At 41.9% G+C, this 18,452-nt stretch overlaps 1 protein-coding gene across 3 annotated transcripts in view; it reads left to right on the top strand.

The window, feature by feature from the left end:
• Window positions 1–1,267: 1,267 nt before the first annotated feature.
• fbxo10 (F-box protein 10) overlaps window positions 1,268–18,452 on the top strand; it is a 50,153-nt gene continuing 32,968 nt past the window's right edge. The window contains exons 1-3 of one of the 3 annotated variants that reach the window (XM_043719731.2): window positions 1,268–1,402; window positions 11,250–11,840; window positions 13,636–14,496. In XM_043719731.2, coding sequence (XP_043575666.1) covers window positions 11,256–11,840; window positions 13,636–14,496 — 1,446 coding nt within the window. In that variant the 5' untranslated portion in view covers window positions 1,268–1,402; window positions 11,250–11,255. Of the gene's footprint in view, window positions 1,403–1,612; window positions 1,762–8,655; window positions 8,764–11,249; window positions 11,841–13,635; window positions 14,497–18,452 lie in introns of those variants that run through there. The other 2 variants (XM_043719736.2, XM_087994718.1) reach the window with 2 other exon arrangements.

Here is an 18,452-nt window from a genome sequence, read left to right as displayed (position 1 = left end):
TAAATTCCAGCGATTGTTCAAAAAAGTATTGGTAGGTTTTGGAGGTGCCCTGACTGTAAGCGATGTAAGTACTATAGTAACATACCTGGCCACGTTAATGACTCATGGCCTTTTCAATAATAATTGCCTCAGTACTTATTTAAAGGAATGTCAACTTCTCATTCTTGAAGTGGCAGTTTAGGGAATAGAAAGAGAAAATGTACTTCAAGGTTTTATTTTCAGCGTGAGCTCTGAGGTTTTCCTCATGAGGAAACTTGCCTATTTGAGGGATTTTAAAAATATAATCACAATCAGCAAATAATAGCCATGATTTGGAGATGCTGGTGTTTTACTGGGGTGAACAAAGTTAAAGATCACACAACACCAGGTTATAGTCCACCAGGTTTATTTGGAAGCACTAGCTTTCGGAGTGCTGCTCCTTCAACCAACACCTGATGAAGGGCCAGTTCTCTGAAAGCTAGTGCTTCCAATTAAACCTGTTGGACTATAAACAAATACAGTAATACAGCTATTACAAAAATAATTGGTTTGAAATACATAAATATTGATTATTTCTTTCTGCTGCTAACTGCTTAAAATATTATAGGATTGGTTTTATTTAAAAATATATCAAATAGTGGATAAGTATAGGTAGGGAATACAGTAGTGTATTGGAAAATGGAAAAGGTGACTCGTCTGTGCGAGTTGATTTGTGCATAACCAGTTAATGTGTACAAAGTTAAAAATCACACAACACCAGGTGATAGTCCAACAGGTTTAATAGGAAGCACTAGCTTTCGGAGCATTGCTCCTTCACCAGGTGGTTCATCACAACCGCCTGATGAAGGAGCAGCGCTCCGAAAGCTAGTGCCTCCTATTAAACCTGTTGGACTATCACCTGGTGTTGTGTGATTTTTTTTTAAACTTTGTACACCCCAGTCCAACACCGGCGTCTCCAAATCACGACTTTTAACATGTGTAAGGAGAAAGTGAGGTCTGCAGATGCTGGAGATCAGAGCTGAAAAATATGTTGCTGGAAAAGCGCAGCAGGTCAGGCAGCATCCAGGGAACAGGAGAATCGACGTTTCGGGCATGAGCCCTTCTTCAGGAAATGTGTAATATGTGTAAGTTTATTTCAAAGGTACCTCGCTGGCACAGGTCACCTCAGTACTCCCTACTGCTTCGTGCAAACCATTTAGGATCTGGCTGAGAGTAAAGCTACTTGGGACCAATGACGCGGCGGTGAGTTTTGAAGCGGGGCTCAATTAAACACATCCAATTCCCCCGTGAAACTGTCAGCATTTGAGTATTCAGTGCAAGCCTAACTTTTTAAAAATTGCACGGCGGACTGAAAGTGTCAGGGTTTGGTGTTTGCAGCATGCCCTTTGAATGGATTTTCATCTTCTACTGATAAGACCAGCCGGTGAGTTGCATTGAGCGCCAGCATCTTGCTGCTCCCAGGGTGTGTGCCTGCATTCTGAGTTGTATTTCTCTGCCTTTTGGAAGCCTGCGGTTCATCTCCCTAACGACCGTGCGGTTGCTAGGTGATGTCACCCGCAGGCCGGCCCGGGGCTCGCGATGCCAAGCGGCGGTGGCGGTTTGCGGCTGTCGGGGGGAGGGAGGGGGAGCCGGGGGCTCGCTGCTCTCAGCTGCTGTGCGGAGCCGATGGCGCGGTGCGAGGCGGCCGGCGGTCGGTGCTGCTGCGCCCAGGCCGGGCCGAGCGGAGAGTGAGAGTCCTCGGGCTGCGGGCGCCATGTGTCGGCCTCACTGAAGAAACAAAAGGTGAGAACCCGGCGCTTCTCGGAGAGAGTTAGTCCATGACCCCTCTCCGTCCCCCCCCCACCCCACCCCACATTAAACTCTGGGAACCGACACAAATATCCTTCTAAAACGAAGAAAGCGTCAACTGAAAGCAAATCCACACTGAGAAATCTTTAATTTAAACCCACGTTACATCTGGGTAAAGCTTCGGTGTCTCCATGCATTTATTTTAAACTATCAGTGATTCCCATGCATTTTCTTAAAACTATCGGATCCCATGCATTCTGTTAGCAGCTGAGAACAAGGCAAAATACCCCACAGTGAAACAATACCGTACCAGACCATTGGGGCCATCCCTAATACTAGGTGTCGTTAGAGTTAAAAATGTGTTGCTGGAAAAGCGCAGCAGGTCAGGCAGCATCCAGGGAACAGGAGAATCGACGTTTCGGGCATAAGCCCTTCTTCAGGGCTTCTTAGTTAGAGTTATCCACACTCTGGCTTATGCTTTCCTAACTTACAGCGTTTGGCTTTCAAGGTATTTATTATTTTCCCTTTTGGAAGTTACGATCGAGTCTGCTTCCACTGTGTCCCAACCCCCTATTTTCAAGCAGTTTATTGTAGATCATGCCAACTTGCTGCATTAAATAAGTTTCATTGTGTACTGTATGGTTCTTTTTGTTTCCCAGTTGCCTTAAATCTGTGTTCTCTGGTCACAACTCTTCTGACAAAGACCTTTATGATTTTTACCACTTCTAGCAAACCTGTTAATTGCTGTGCTTGAAGGAGAACTATCCAAACTTTTCTAGTCTGTCATCACTGACAGCATTCTTATAAATCTCTCTGACATCCCAAGGTCTTGGCATCCTTTCTTAATGTGTAGTGCCCAGAGCTAAACTTATTTCAGCTGAGGCCAAATTAGTATTTTATAATGTGACCAACAGTTTTCTTTGCATTTAAAGAAACTGGACAGAGAAATTGTGTCAGATTTCCAAATTCCCCCCTGTCTTAAACAATATGCTACGTGAACACTTATTCTGAACATTCTGTTAGGTAATTTGACAAGGGGACACAATTGGAATTTGGTAACATGAGAAAACTCTTAAATCATATCAGTAATAACAGCTCTTTAATGGGTGAACTCATGAACTCTTTTTAGCTGTAATATTGAAATGCAGCCACTGTTAATATCATTGCCAGACTGATTAATTGTACATGTGATAGTTTGTGATGTTTAGAGAGATGATCGCATGTACAGGGCCCTGGTGAGACTGCACCTGGAGCATTGTGTGCAGTTTTGGTCTCCAAATTTGAGGAAGGACATTCTGGCTATTGAGGGAGTGTGGCGTAGGTTGATAAGGTCAGTTCCTGGAATGGTGGTACTATTATATGTTAAAAGATTGGAGTGACTGGGCTTGTATACACTTGCGTTTAGAAGGATGTATAAGATTATTAAAGGATTGGGCACTCTGGAGGCAGGAAGCATGTTTCCGCTGATGGGTGAGTCCAGAACCAGAGGACACAGTTTAAAAATAAGGGATAGGCCATTTAGATTAGATTAGATCAGACTACTTAGTGTGGAAACAGGCCCTTCGGCCCAAGAAGTCCACACCGACCCTTCGAAGAGCAAGCCACCCAGACCCATTCCCCTACACCTAACACTGTGGGCAATTTAGTATGGCCAGTTCACCTAACCTGCACATTTTTGGACTGTGGGAGGAAACTGGAGCACCCGGAGGAAACCCACACAGACACAGAGAGAACGTGCAAACTCCACACAGACAGTTGCCTGAGCCGGGAATTGAACCCGGAGTTGAGGAGAAACTTCTTCACCCAGAGAGTGGTGGATATATGGAATGCTCTGCCCCAGAAGGCAGTGGAGGCCAAGTCTCTGGATACTTTCAAGAAAGAAATGGATAGAGCTCTTAAGGATAGTGGAATCAAGGGTTATGGGGATAAGGCAGGAACAGGATACTGATTGTGGATGATCAGCCATGACCATAATGAATGGTGGTGCTGGCTCGAAGGACCGAATAGCCTACTCCTGCACCTATTGTCTATTGTTAATGTTTTAAGGATAATCTAAACATAAGGGGTAGCCCATTTGAAATGAGGAAACATATTTTCTTTGAGGGTTGTGAATTTTTAGAATTCCTTTCCTCAGAGTAGCGAATATATATTTAAATATCTTTTAAGGCAGAGCAGATATATTCTTGATTACCAAGGAGATAAAAGATTTATTAGAAATGTGCAGGAATGTAGAGTTGAGGTTAAAATCATATCCGCCACCAATCTAATTGAATAGTGGATTGGGCTCGAAGGGCTGAGTCGCCTACTATGTTCCTTGGTTGTATGATTGAAAGTTCTCTTTTCTTTAAAGCTATTAATGAATATCTCACAATTTATCTTGGAGTTATGCTTGCTGAGATAAGCTAACTCTGACCAGTGATCGAATATGGAGCGATTCTGCTTGGAATGGTTCAGCACAGCATCTTGTTCTGTATTTATGCAAGGCTTGCCCAGTACAACTAATTGGGTTGCTTCTTGGCAGGGAATGTTAGTCAATATTCTACTTGCGAGAAATCTGTATAGAATCTTGTTTAAACTCCACTTTGCAAAGTCTATATAGGTTAGGTGTTTGCCTATCAATTTCCTATTTATTAAGTACTGACAAAGGAGCAAAAAAGGTGGAGGTTAGTACCAGAACTGAGGTTATAGTTCAAGAAAGACTGAACAGGGTGTGACGGTTGACATAACGGATTTTAAAATACGTTGGGATTGTATTTTAGTTTATGTTGTATGTAAAAAGCTTTGCTTATTCCATTTTATCTTTTCCTTTGCACAATAAACTTGTTTTATTGTTAAAACCAGATGTGTAACATTGTGTGCTTGTTATGGTGAAAGACCATTTCATTAAATATATCAAGCCAGATATTGGTCTGGAATATTATTTTGTCCAAACAATAAGGTCAGCTGGGATCATAACATTGGGGAATATAAAACTAGGGATAATCAGTATAAGATAGTCATGAAATTTGGGGGGTAGGTATAGGACAGATGTTAGGGGTAGATTCTTTACTCAGTGAGTCGTGAGTTCATGGAATGCCCTGCCAGTAGCAGTGGTGGACTCTCCTTCATTATGGGCATTTAAACGTGCATTGGATAGGCATATGGAGGATAGTGGGCTAGTGTAGGTTAGGTGGGTTTGGATCGGCGCAACATCGAGGGCCAAAGGGCCTGTACTGCGCTGTATTCTTCTATGTTCTATATGTTCTATGAATAAATTAATTAAGTAGAAATGAGTTTCAAATGAGGTGTTGCTGGTCTGGGAGCACATGTTGGTCAATGAGCATTGGTGATAGTGAACAAAACTGTACTTGAATGTACGTTAGGCTACAGGGAGCAGAGTCTTAGGTGAACTTAAGTTCATACAAGGTAGAAATTGGGAAACTAATCATGAAAGTCATGTCTCGAGGTAACAGTATACGGCTGATGGTTTAAGCTGCAAATGGGCTGAGGCAAGAGCAGATACGTGTAATATTACAAATGCTACAGTAGACATTCTTGGTGATAGAGGATTTAGGATCAGAACCTTAGCTCAGAGTCAAATGGGTCATCTAGATTCTGGTTCTGAGAGTGGCCAGGGAGGGAAATAGAATTGAAAGCTAGGAAACGGGGGTTTATGGCAGAATTTTCAGACAGTGACTTTGATTTTTCCATTTATCTCCTCGGAAGGACATTTAATAATGAACATCTGACCAGCATGACTGACCAGAGGTATTGTATTGTTGAGAAAGGTGGCAGTTGAGGTAGAGCTGTGTGTTGTCAGGATATATGTGAAATCTGACTTGCTTTCAAATTATATTGTGGAGAAGCAGCATGCAGATGAGAAATTGAGCGGGGTGCAGGATGGAACCTTGAGGATTTCTGAGATCATGATGCAGAAATGGGAAGATAAGTCTTTGCAAAAGCTTCTCGACCTGTTACTGGATATATATGAATAAAACCAGTTGGGCAGAATTGGTGAGATGTTGGAGAAGGGTGATGCAGTCAATCTTGTCAAAGGTTGCAGACAAGTCAAGAATGAGGAACGAGTGTGGTGAGTTAATAGTACCAGATTAACTGGCTGCTTTTCTAATTTATGCTGAAGTTATGAAAGACATTATTTTTGGTGTAAACTAGCTCACTGGTACAGTTCTATAAGGTAGCATGCTCCATAAAAGCCTTTGAGAAAAGAGTTGCTGTTGCTTATACCGTGACTACTTGTTTATTCCTCCTGAATATTTGTTTCTGACACTACTTTGACTAATGACCTGGAAGTGAACACCGTTTCGGGGAGTTATATTTCACATTTGCTGGTGACTAATTAATCAAAGGCTGACTATGTTGGATTAGATCTGAGTTTAACATGCATGTTAATACACAAACTTGGTAGGAAGTGAATTTTCACAGACCATGTTAATAACTGAGTGAAAGTGAGAGTTATGTTTGGTGTACTGTCACAAATCCGTTTTTGTACCTGTTTCTGAATTGTGATGATGTTCATCCAACAACCAAGTTACAATAAGTGAGTGATCAAACACTGAAATTTCTTTAACAGTCTGATAACTATTGCAAATTAAGCTCATGTTTGACATCTCAAAAGAATTAAGTGTAGTAAGAGATATTGAAAGCAGTGGAGAGGATTGAAAATGGGTAAAATTTGCCATTCAAAATTTACCGTCTATGTTGATCTGAGTCCCACGAGGGCAATTTTGCTTCTGAATGACATCGATACTAGGTGTTATGCCTCACTGGGTAGTCCAGTGGAAATCAGTCCTGCTATTCCCTGAGTCATTGCATAGGTTAAGATTTTAAGAAGTACACAATTCCCCAATTTACCTGATTTTCAGTCCCAAGTTCATGGACCAGGTTTCTGTACTTAACAATAATTATATTTGTTATTAATAAATAAACTCTGGCTACAGAGGAACAGTTATGAACCATCAGCATATAATTCTACTATTTAAAACTCTAACCCCTTTTTTAAACTCCCTCTCTACATGTGCAGACGGACAGGGAAATAAAACCTGGGTGTATTGGGCAGAGGGAAAGATTGGGAAGGCAATTCAGTGATCTCTGTTCAGAGGGTTTGCTGACATGATTTTCATGCTGATCAGATACTTCCACTTGTTTTCAGGAGACATGTGATTGGTTCATACTTATGAAAGTCTGTGACACGTTAATTAAAAGTCTCAGCTTACAGCAACTGCTGAAGGAAAAATAGTTGTTTCAAATTTAAAGTGTTTTTTTCTGCAGAGAATGTATACAACTTCCTGAGATTTTGGAGATCTGATGACCTCTCATTGCCTTACTTTTACCCCTAAGTTATTCACCTACCTGGGAACCAATCATATGGTTGTCGGCAGACACAAGATTTTTGTCAATTACTCATCACTAGTCCACAGACCAATTTAGCTGTCAGTTGTTGGCTGAATCACCATTCATACCACCTGCATGAATCTCTAGCTCATCTGCAAATTATCCACCACAACCTGAACCAGTAGCTGTGTAAACAGTATTTACAATGAGCTTTATTAATGAGGTTACTTTCTTTGAAAAGTGCAGCAATCCCTTAACAATCTTTGTTTTATCAAATTGTTATTTTCCTACTATATCCAAGATCAAAACTACAGAAAAATTAAAAAGGCATTGTAGGACTTGCGTAGAAAATCTAGGATGACCCTTTAATGTTCAGTGTTTCAGTGCCTTAAAATGCTATCTTTTGGGTGAGAAAAGGTTCTGTCCTCCTATTTGGATGGGTGTAGAAGACTGTACAGCAATGTTGAAAAACAGCGTGGGTGTCCTGGGTAACATAGAATGTTACAGCGCAGTACAGGCCCTTTGGCCCTCAGTGTTACGCCGACCTGTGAAATTAATCTGATGCCCATCTAACCTACACTGTTCCATTATCATCCAGATGTCCAATGCCCATTTAAATGTCCTTGATGTCGGCGAGTCTACCACAGTTGCAGTCAGGCTATTCCGTGCCCTTACTACTCTTTGAGTAAAGAACCTACCTCTGATATCGGTCTTAAATCTATCACTCCACAATTTAAAGCAATGTCCCCTTGTGTTAGTCTTCACTATCTGAGGAAAAAGGCTCTCACTGTCCACCCTATCTACCCTCTGATTATCTTCTACCTCTCAACTTTCTTCTCTCCAAAGAAAACAGCCTCCATTCCCTCAGCCTTTCCTCGTAAGACCTTCCTTCCATACCAGGCAACAGCCTAATAAATCTCCTCTGAACCCTTTCCAAAGCTTCCACATCCTTTCTATAATACTCCAGGTGTGACCTTACCAGTGTGTTGGACAGCTGAAGCATGACCGCGTGGCTCTGAAACTCAATCCCCCTAACAAAAAACGCCAACACATTGTATGCCTTCTTAACAATGCTATCAACCTAGGTGGCAACTTTCAGGGATTTATGCACCTGGACACCGAGGTCTCTCTCTTCATCTACACTGCCAAGAATTTTACCATTATCCCAGTACCCTGCATTCCTGTTACTTCTTCCAAAGTGAACTACCTCTCTCTTTTTCGCATTAAACTCCATTTGCCACTTCTCAGCCCAGCTCTGCATCTTATCTATGTCCCTTTGTAACCCCAACATCTTTTGGCACTATCCACAACTCTGCCTATCTTAGTGTCATCTGCAAATTTACTAAACCATCCTTCTACGCCCATATCCAGATCATTTATAAAAATTACAAACAACAGTGGCCCCAAAACAGACACGTGCGTCACACCACTGGTAACTGAGCTCCAGGATAAACATTTCCCATCAACCATCGTCCTCTGTTGTCTTTCAGCTAGCCGATTTCTGATTCAAACTGCTAAATCACCTTCAATCTCGAAACTCCTTATTTTGTGCAATAGCCTACCATGTGGAACCTTATCAAATGCCTGACTGAAGTCCATATATACCACATCAACCACCTTATCTTCATCCACCTGTTTTGTCACCTTCTCGAAGAACTCAATAAGGTTAGTGAAGCACGACCTACCCTTCACAAAACCATGTTGACTATCCCTAATCAAATATTCCTTTCCAGATAATTATAAATCCTATTTCCTATAACCTTTTCCAACACCTTACCCACAACCGAAGTAAGGCTTACTGGCCTATAATTACCAGGATTGTCCCGACTCCCGTTCTTAAACAAGGGAACAACATTCACTATCCTCCAGTCTGCTGATACTATTCCTGTCGACAATGATGACATAAAGATCAAAGCCAAAGGCTCTGAAATCTCCTCCCTGGCTTCCCAGAGAATCCGAGGATAAATTCCATCTGGCCCCGGGGTCTTCTCTATTTTCAGATCTTCCAAAATTGCTAAAACCTCCTCTTTGTCAACCTCCATCCCATCTAATATTGTAGCCTGTATCTCTGTGTTCTCACTAACATTGCCCTTTTCCAATGAATACTGATGAAAAGTATTCATTAAGCGCTTTCCCTATGTCCTCAGATTCCACACAACTTTCCACTAATAACCCTAATCTTACTCCAGTCATTTTTTTTATTCCTGATACAACTATAGAAGATGTATAGAAGATCAAGGTTTTCCTTGATTCTATCCGCCAACATCTTCTCATGTCCCCTCCTAGCTCTTCTCAGCTCTTTCTTTAGATCTTGCTAACTTGTAACTCTCAAGTCCCCGAACTGAGCCTTCATGTCTCATCCTCACATAAACCTGCTTCTTTCTCTTGTCAAGAGCTTCAACTTGTTTAGTAAACCATGGCTCCCTCTCTTGACAACTACCTCCCTGCCTGATAGGTATATACTTATCAAGGACCCACAATAGCTGTTCCTTGAATAAGCTCTTCATTTCAAGAGTAACCATTGCCTGCATTTTCCTTTTCCCATCCTATGCATCCTAAATCTTGCCTAATCACATCAGAATTGCCTTTCCCCAAGTTATACCTCTTTCCCTGCGGTATATACCTATCCCTGCCCATTGCTATTGTAAACATAACCGAATTGTGGTCATTATCGCCAAAGTGCTCACCTACCTCCAAATCTAACACCTGGCTGGGTTAATTCCCCAGTACCAAATCCAATATGGCATCATCCTTTGGCCTGTCTACATACTGTGTCAGAAAACCCTCCTGCAGACATTGAACAAAAACTGACCTATCTAAACTACTTGAACTATAGTATTCCCAGTCAATGTTGTGGAAGTTGACGTTCCCCATAACAACTACCCTGTTACTCTGCTCCTATCAAGAATCATCTTTGCTATCCTTTCTTGAACATCCCTGGATCAATTCAGAGGCCTATAGAAAACTTCGAACCTCTCCTGTTTCTAATCTCAGCCCAAACTACCTCAGTGGATGAGTCCTCAAATGCTATCTCAACTGCTGAAATACTACTTTTGATTAACAATGCCAACCCCCCCCCCCCCCCCCCTCCTCCCTTTACCATCTAAACATCTAAATCCCGGAATCTGCAATAACCATTCCTGTGCCTCCTCTAGCCATGTCTCTGAAATGGCCAAGACATCAAAGTCCCAGGCACCAATCCATGCTGCAAGGTCACCCACCTAATTCCGGGTGCTCCTGGCATTGAAGTACACACATTTCAAACCAACATCCTGATTGCCGGTGTCCTCTCGCGACCTTGTAAACCTATCCCTGACTTCACTACCCTTAACCTCCTGTACACTGAAACTATAATTCAGGTTCCCATTCCCCAGCTACATTAGTTTAACCCCCCCCCCACCCTCGAAATGCATTAGCAAATCTCCCCCCCCACCCCCAGAATATTGATACCCCTCTGGTTCAGTTGTAGACCATTCTGTTTGTAGAAGTCCCACCTTCCCCAGAAAGCGCTCCAATTATCCAAGAATCCGAAACTCTCCCTCCTGCACCATCCCTGTAGCTATGTGTTCAACTCCTCTCTCTCCTTATTCCTCTTCTCGCTAACACGTGGCACGGGTAACAAACCAGAGATAACAACTCTGTTTGTCCTACCTCTAGGCTTCCTCCCTAGCTCCCTGAGTTTCTGCCTTAGATCCCCACCTTTCTTCCTGCCTATGTCATTGGTGCCTACGTGGGCCATGACTTGGGGCTCCTCCCCCTTCCCCTCTGAGGAACAGGGACAGACTCTGTACCAGAGACCTGTGCCCCATTGCTTACCCCTGGTACCGCCCATCCAAAACGGTATACTTGTTGTTGAGGGGCACCACTACAGGAGATCACTGCACTGCCTGCCTATTCCCTTTCCTATCCCTGACGGTAACCCATCTACCTTCTTCACGTGGCTGTGGAATAACTACCTCCCTGTGACATAAATCTCTTAACTAATATCTGTAAAACTGATCAAATTGTCATTCATCTTATTTCTATTTCTGCACAAAATTGGTTATGTGATACATTATGTTATGTTTCATTATCATTTATTGGTGTTAACAAAATTTTGAAGACTCTGCACTATATGAATGCATTTTTTTAATGGTCAGTTTAATTCACAGGTGACGATGGAGATTAGTGGTCTCCCACTGGAGTTGTGGCGCCTGATTCTGGCCTATTTACCTCTCCCAGACCTGGGTCGCTGCTGTGTCGTGTGCAGAGCCTGGTATGAACTGATTATCAGCCTGGATAATACCCGATGGAGACAGCTGTGTCTTGGATGCAGTGAGTGCAAACACCCAAATTGGCCGAATCAACCTGATGTTGAGCCTCATTCTTGGCGGGAGGCTTTTAGGCAACACCATTTAACTTCAAAAATCTGGACTAGAAATGCTCAAGACCTGGAATCCTCAAATTGCTTGTATTTATTTAGGAGGAAGAAGGATAGAAAAACTATATTTGTAGGTCCAGCAAGTGAACATGTAAACCTCAGGAGTGCCTTAGCAGTTGCCAATGTGTATGATAAGATCATTATTTCACCTGGAGTATATGAAGAACAGAATGAGGTGACATTGAAGGTCCCGGTGGAAATAATTGGACAGGGAAAGCTAGGAGATGTGGCACTCCTTGTTAGCTTTGATCAACACTGTCCAACTGCACGACTATGCAATCTGGTCCTCATGCCTGCATGGTTCACACCTATTGTGTACAAGGTGAGCAATCATTCCAGAATATCTAAAATAATTTAGGAATCATTAGTTGAAACAATGCTAAATGACCTGCATTCCCATTAGTTGCATGCTATAATGGTCATAAGGTTGATGACTAATCATATCAATTAGCCTCTATAAATTGATCTGTAACAGACGCAGCAATGAAGAGCATTGTTCCAAAGTTACCTATTCTTCCCAGACATGCAGTATTCGCCATACGTCATAGTCTCTCATCGCTCATATACAGTATGATCGGTGGGTATTCTTATCCTAATTTAAGCAGCTATTTTCCTAAGGAGGACATTTTGCACCTTAAGAAACCGAGAATTTATGGATTTAGGACCTGTAGGCTCAATCTGGATTGTTGTGTACTTTTCCTTGCTGAACTACATCCAATTTCCTACATTTAAGAGCTTTGTGGGTTAAGGTTACTGTAGTAATATAAATCTGTCAGACATTAGAATCTCTTGTGTCCTTGCCTGGTAATGGTTCAGTTTAAATCTGGTGAGGGATGGGAGGGTTTTATTGGCCAGTAATGGATGTATGCATTTATCACTTTCTTGGCAACTAGTTGAGAAGTAGGCTGTAAATGTATTTGCCCTCACATTGTTCTGGCCTTCCCAAAAACAATAATCCTTCCTTGTCTTGTCCCACGTTCATGGAGTGGATACCCTCTACCAATGCAGAACCAATTGTCTCTCTCTAATAAAGATGCCTATGGATCTTTGTCGATAATAGCTCCTTACATTAGTCATTAAACATAACGATTTAGCTGGTGCTTTGACACAGAATCTTGATTAAAAAATATTTGGAGTGGTTAATCAGATGAATTTGGAGCTGCACAATTGATTAGATTAGATTAGATTAGATTACTTACAGTGTGGAAACAGGCCCTTCGGCCCAACAAGTCCACACCGACCCGCCGAAGCGTATACCACCCAGACCCATACTCCTAATTGCTAAAACATCACAACCACTATAAGTCATACTTAGTTTCACACTTGAATTCCTGATGTATGTTTCTGTCGCACAAAGCCCTTTGCAGTGAATGAAGAAATCATATGTCAATCATAGACCATTTGAAAATTGTTTGTGTATGTACAAGATACTTTATTCTCTATTGAACTAGACAAGTAACCCTTGGGACTGCAAGTTAAAATGCCAGCAATTCATCTGGTAATTGGCAAAGGTGGTATTATCGCTGGACTGTTAATTCAGAGACGCAGATAATGTTCTGGGAACCTGGGTTCAAATCCCACCATAGTAGATGATGGAATTTGAAATCAATAAAAATATGGAATTAAGAATTGGTGACCATGAATCCTTTGCCAATTGACGGACAAACCCATCTAGTTCACAAATTTCCTTCAGGAAAGGAAATGCCATCCTTATTTGGTCTGGCCTACATGTGACTCCAGACCCACAACAATTAGGAATGGGCAATAAATACTGTCTAGCCAGCAACACCCTCTTACTGTGAATCAGTAGGAAAAACTGATGGGTGGGAGTCAGAAACATGACTGTGGAAACTTTTGGCTTATTTAAAACCCAGATGGTTCACCTGATGCCCTTCAGAAAGGGAGGACCTGCTATTTCTACCGCATCTGGGCCTAATGCAGGTTACTATTTCCATGTCATGTGGTTGACTCTATGCTCTCTGAGCAGGTAGGATTGAACAGTAAGTGTTGGCATGTTAGTGCAACTCCACTTAAAGAAAAAAAACCAAAAAGGACAGTCTTAGTTTAATGTGATGTTCATGATCACACATGTTGACTTTGTTACTTTTAATCAACAGACAATGTCCGGCCATGTCCAATTTGACAACTGCAATATAGAAAATGGGCAGCTGCAGATCCACGCCCCTGGAACCTGTCAAGTGAGGTTTTGTACTTTCAGCCAGTCTAGCATCAGTTTCCACAACGTTGCTCTCAGTATAATTGAAAACTGTGAGTTCAATGGAAGTGAGAGCACATCGGTGACTGTAGAGGGCTCCGGTCTGACTGAGAGAAACTGGGCCTGCAAACACCTGGCCGTGGCTGCCAAATCCAACTCTCTTTTGAATGTGCCAAGCCAAGCACTTTCAAATGCTTGTAGCTCTGAAAATCATTGTCAGCATTCATCGAGCAGCTTTAGAACATTTGAACTGAACGATAATGTGACTGGTTCACGCCATGCTTCAGCCTCCAAACAAAATTTCCAGAAACCCTGCATGAGAGATGGTCAGTGTAATGGAGAAGGATGCATTACAAAACGGAGTCCTTGTGAGGGGGACGTCATTACCTTAGAGACTGATTACAGTGACAGTGAAATGAGCACATGCAGTGAGAATGAAGATGATGAGCAATCTGTATATAAACTCTCTTACCAATCCCATGGTCTGAGTCGCCTTTTGGCAAGGACCAATCCGTTTAGGTCTCAAAAAAAGGGAACTGACCTCTTGCAAATGGATTTGGAATTAAAAACTCTGCAAAAGGAGCTGCAGAAGGATAAAGAGGCTCAGGTTCTTGCCAGCAGCCTACATGGCTGCTTAATCCGGAAGTGCCTGTTTCGGGATGGAAAAGGTGGTGTGTTTGTCTGCAGTCAAGGACAAGCTAGACTGGAATGTAATATCTTCAGAAATCTGAGTTATGCCGTGCGATGCATCCAAAATGCCAAGGTACAATTAAGGACCATGATTTCAATTACACTTGGGCAAAGTTCAAGTTTTTAACATCAGGCCAGCTCTTGAACACTTCAGGATGTTGCAGTCTGATGAAATGGGCAGATACTTTATGGTTCCAATTTAGTGCTGTGAAATTATGCCGTATAGGAGAAAGAATGAGCAGTGATATTATGAACTAAATGATCCCAGTTTTGAATGGGGTGCAGGACCAGGAAACTTGGGTTTATGTACATACATTTTTGAACCTTGCAAAACAAATCTTTAAATTTTGCTTTTAAAAAACTATATGGGATCCTTGGCTTTATTGCTTGAGAACAGAAATAATGAAGTTATACTAAATGTTTCTAAAATGCTGAAGCAATATCTCAATTTCTGGGCGCCATACTTTAGAAGAATGCCAAAACCTTGGGGAGAGTGCAGAGGAGCATTTACTAGTATTTAATGGGATGACATGTCTCAATCATGAGGAAAGACTTGAGCACTTGGACTTGCTGTCCTTAAAGCAGAGAAGGTACAGGGGAGTTATATAAACTGTTGACATTTATGAAAGGTTTGGTAGAGTAAGTAAGGAAAACTGACTCTAATGGAGAGGGTGATTTTTTAAAAAAAGCATACAGACTTGAGATGGCAAAAGAAGGAAGAAGTGTTTTGTTTTATGCACCAAGGTATGATGACATGGAGTGCACCAGCAGAATACATAGTGAAAGGAAACTTGATTGAAATTTTTGAAAGGGAATTTGATAAATACCTGAAAGTTGGGGGAGGTAGGACTAAACAGATAAATATTGCAAAAAGCCTGGAAAGGCTGAATAGACCAGATAATGACTGTGAGGAAATTCAGCTTTCAAAAATCTTTTTTTTTAAACCTTTAAAAATAGATCCTTCCAAGAACAGAATAATTAGGAGTAAAAATAAGCTGTTTAATCTCCCTCAAGCCTGCTCTGCATTTGATAATTTTGCGGTTGTTCAGACTGTGATCTCAACTCCACTTGCCTGATTATCCCACAGAACCTTCGGGCTTCCCTTATTGGTCATAAATCTGTTTAATTCAGCCTTGAATACATTCAGTGACCCAGCCTCCACTGTTCTCTGGGGAAGAGAATTTCACAGACTAACAGCCCTCTAAGAGCAAAAAGAATTCCCCTAATCTCAGTGTCAAATGGGAAATCGCTAATGTTTATACTTTGTCTTCTGGTTCCAATCTCCCCACGAATTAAAACTCCTCTCAGCATCCATCCTGTTAAGCCCCTCAAAATCATATCTGTTTCAATATGATCCTATCTAATTCTTCAAAATCTAATGGGTATTGGCCAAACATGCTCAATCTTTTCTCCTTCCCAGGAATCAATCCGGTGAACTGCTATCAATTCTCCACTGCTTCTAACTGAACTCAAGGTTATAGTCTAACTAAGGCCCTGCACTGCTGTAGCAACACTTCCCTGCTTTCACGTTTGACTCCTTTGCCAGGAAATGTCAACATTTTGTTTGTTTTCCTAATTACTTGCTGTACCTTCATACTCCCTTTTAGTGATTGGTGTACTAGAATACACTGACCCATCTGAGCCATAAAGTTTTGCACTCTCTCTCCAGTCAAATGACGTGTTGCTTTTTGATTTTTTTTTCCTGCCTAAATGGACACTTTCACATGTTTGGAGAAAGTGAGGACTGCAGATGCTGGAGAGTCAGAGTCGAATTGTGTGGCACCGGAAAAGCACACCAGGTCAGGTAGCATCCGAGGAGCAGGAGAATTGACATTTCGGGCTTATGTCCAAAACATTGACTCTCAAGTTCGCATTTTTGGTTTGTGTGTGGAATGAGCTGTCAGAAGAAGTGATACATGCAGGTTGAGTTACAACATTTTAAAAGACATTTGGATAAGAAAGGTTTAGAGGGATATGGGCTGAAAATGTGTTGCTGGAAAAGCGCAGCAGGTCAGGCAGCATCCAGGGAACAGGAGAATCGACGTTTCGGGCATAAGCCCTTCCTGAAGAAACGTCGATTCTCCTGTTCCCTGGATGCTGCCTGACCTGCTGCGCTTTTCCAGCAACACATTTTCAGCTCTGATCTCCAGCATCTGCAGACCTCACTTTCTCCTTAGAGGGATATGGGCCAAAGGGAAGCAAGTGGGACTAGTTTGGTTGGGCAAATTGGTCGGCATGGACTAGTTGGACTGAAGGGTCTATTTCTGTCCTGTATCACTGACTGACTGTTTTCAAGAGGAAACATACTTTCCAACTTCTCTTTTGCTACCTGTGTTACATGGAGATTCCTGTATTTAGTTCTACCATCATTGAAGTGCCCTGCATTCAGTTCCTCATTTAGTTACATGTTAGACATATAAGCTGTGACCTGGATTAGAGTGGTGCTGGAAAAGCGCAGCAGGTCAGGCAGCATCTGAGGAGCAGGAAAATCGACGTTTTGGGCAAAAAACCTTCATCAAGGGCTTTTCCAGCACCACTCTAATCTAGACTCTGATTTCCAACATCTGCAGTCCTCACTTTTGCTGAGATAAGCTGTGGCCGTCTTTCTGTCCTAAAAGAGCTGCTTTAATTTTGGGGAGCAATAAGACATCTCTCAGCTGTCTGTCCAAATGAATCTGGGCATCAACTGTTGGTAGATTGTGACCTGACGTGAAACAGAGTCATAGAGATGTACTGCACAGAAACAGACTCTTTGGTCCAACTCATCCATGCCGACCAGATATCCCAACCTAATCTAGTCCTATTTGCCAGCACTTGGCCCATATCCCTCTAAACCTTTCCTATTCATATACCCATACAGATGCCATTTTTGCTCCTTCACAATCTACAGATCCAGCTGATAGCACTGTCTTATTGCTCTTTTTAAAAAAAAACTGCTCCAGGCTAACTTAATACTAATGGCTTACATTTTAAAAATTTAATCAAGAATAAAACATATAATCAAAAAAGAACCCACTCCACTCACTTGCAGATATACAGCAAGGCTATACTTAAAATTATGCACTTATCTGTTTTTGTACTGTGACTGCTCCCAAACAGGTTCCTCTAAAATCAGTTGTGAATTTCATTGTATAAGTTTTCCTGGACACACACTGATGTCCAGAGATATAAATTCAAACAACAAAGGCAGTAACTAGGTGGTGTAGAACTAAATCTAATCCTTTACCATGCCATATATCCAGATGAGCATACTTTCCAACACAGATAAAGGATAGGGAAGAGCAGTTTTTGTTGGATTTTCCCTTCATTTATCAAGGGCAGAGATCAGTATTATTATTTAACTTGACACCATTCAGGACAAAGCAACCCACTTGATTAGCACCACATCGACAAACATCCACTCCCTCCACAACCAATGCTCAGTAGCAGCATAGAACATAGAAAAGTACAGCACAGAACAGGCCCTTTGGCCCACAAAGTTGTGCTGAGGATTATTCCTAATCTAAAATAAAATAACCTAACCTATGCACCCCTCAATTCACAGCTGTCCATGTGCATGTCCAGCAGTCACTTAAATGTTCCTAATGACTCTGCTTCTACCACCACCACTGGCAACGCATTTCCATGCATTCACAACTCTCTGCGTAAATAACCTATCTCTGATGTCTCCTCTATACCTTCCTCCTAATATCTTAAAACTATGACCCGTCATGCTATTCAATCCTGCCCTGGGGAAAAATCTCTTGCTATTGACTCTATCCATGCCTCTCATTACCTTGTATACTTCAATCAGGTCACCTCTCTTCCTCCTTCTCTCCAGAGAGAAAAGTCCAAGCTTAGTCAACCTCTCTTTGCAAGACAAGCCGTCCAGTTCGGGCAGTATCCTGGTAAACCTTCTTTGCACCCTCTCCAAAGCCTCCGTATCTTTCCTATAGTAGGGCGACCAGAACTGGACACAATATTCCAAGTGTGGTCTCACTAGGGTCTTGTCGAGTTGAAGCAAAACCTTGTGGTCCTTAAACTTGATCC

This window comes from Chiloscyllium plagiosum, unplaced genomic scaffold, assembly GCF_037043375.1.
Source record: "Chiloscyllium plagiosum isolate Xiang-an unplaced genomic scaffold, Cpla_swu_hap1 HiC_scaffold_2, whole genome shotgun sequence".
Classification (NCBI taxonomy): domain Eukaryota; kingdom Metazoa; phylum Chordata; class Chondrichthyes; order Orectolobiformes; family Hemiscylliidae; genus Chiloscyllium; species Chiloscyllium plagiosum.
The sequence above is the reverse complement of the archived record's forward strand: the minus strand, read 5'-3'. Positions and strand labels throughout refer to the sequence as shown.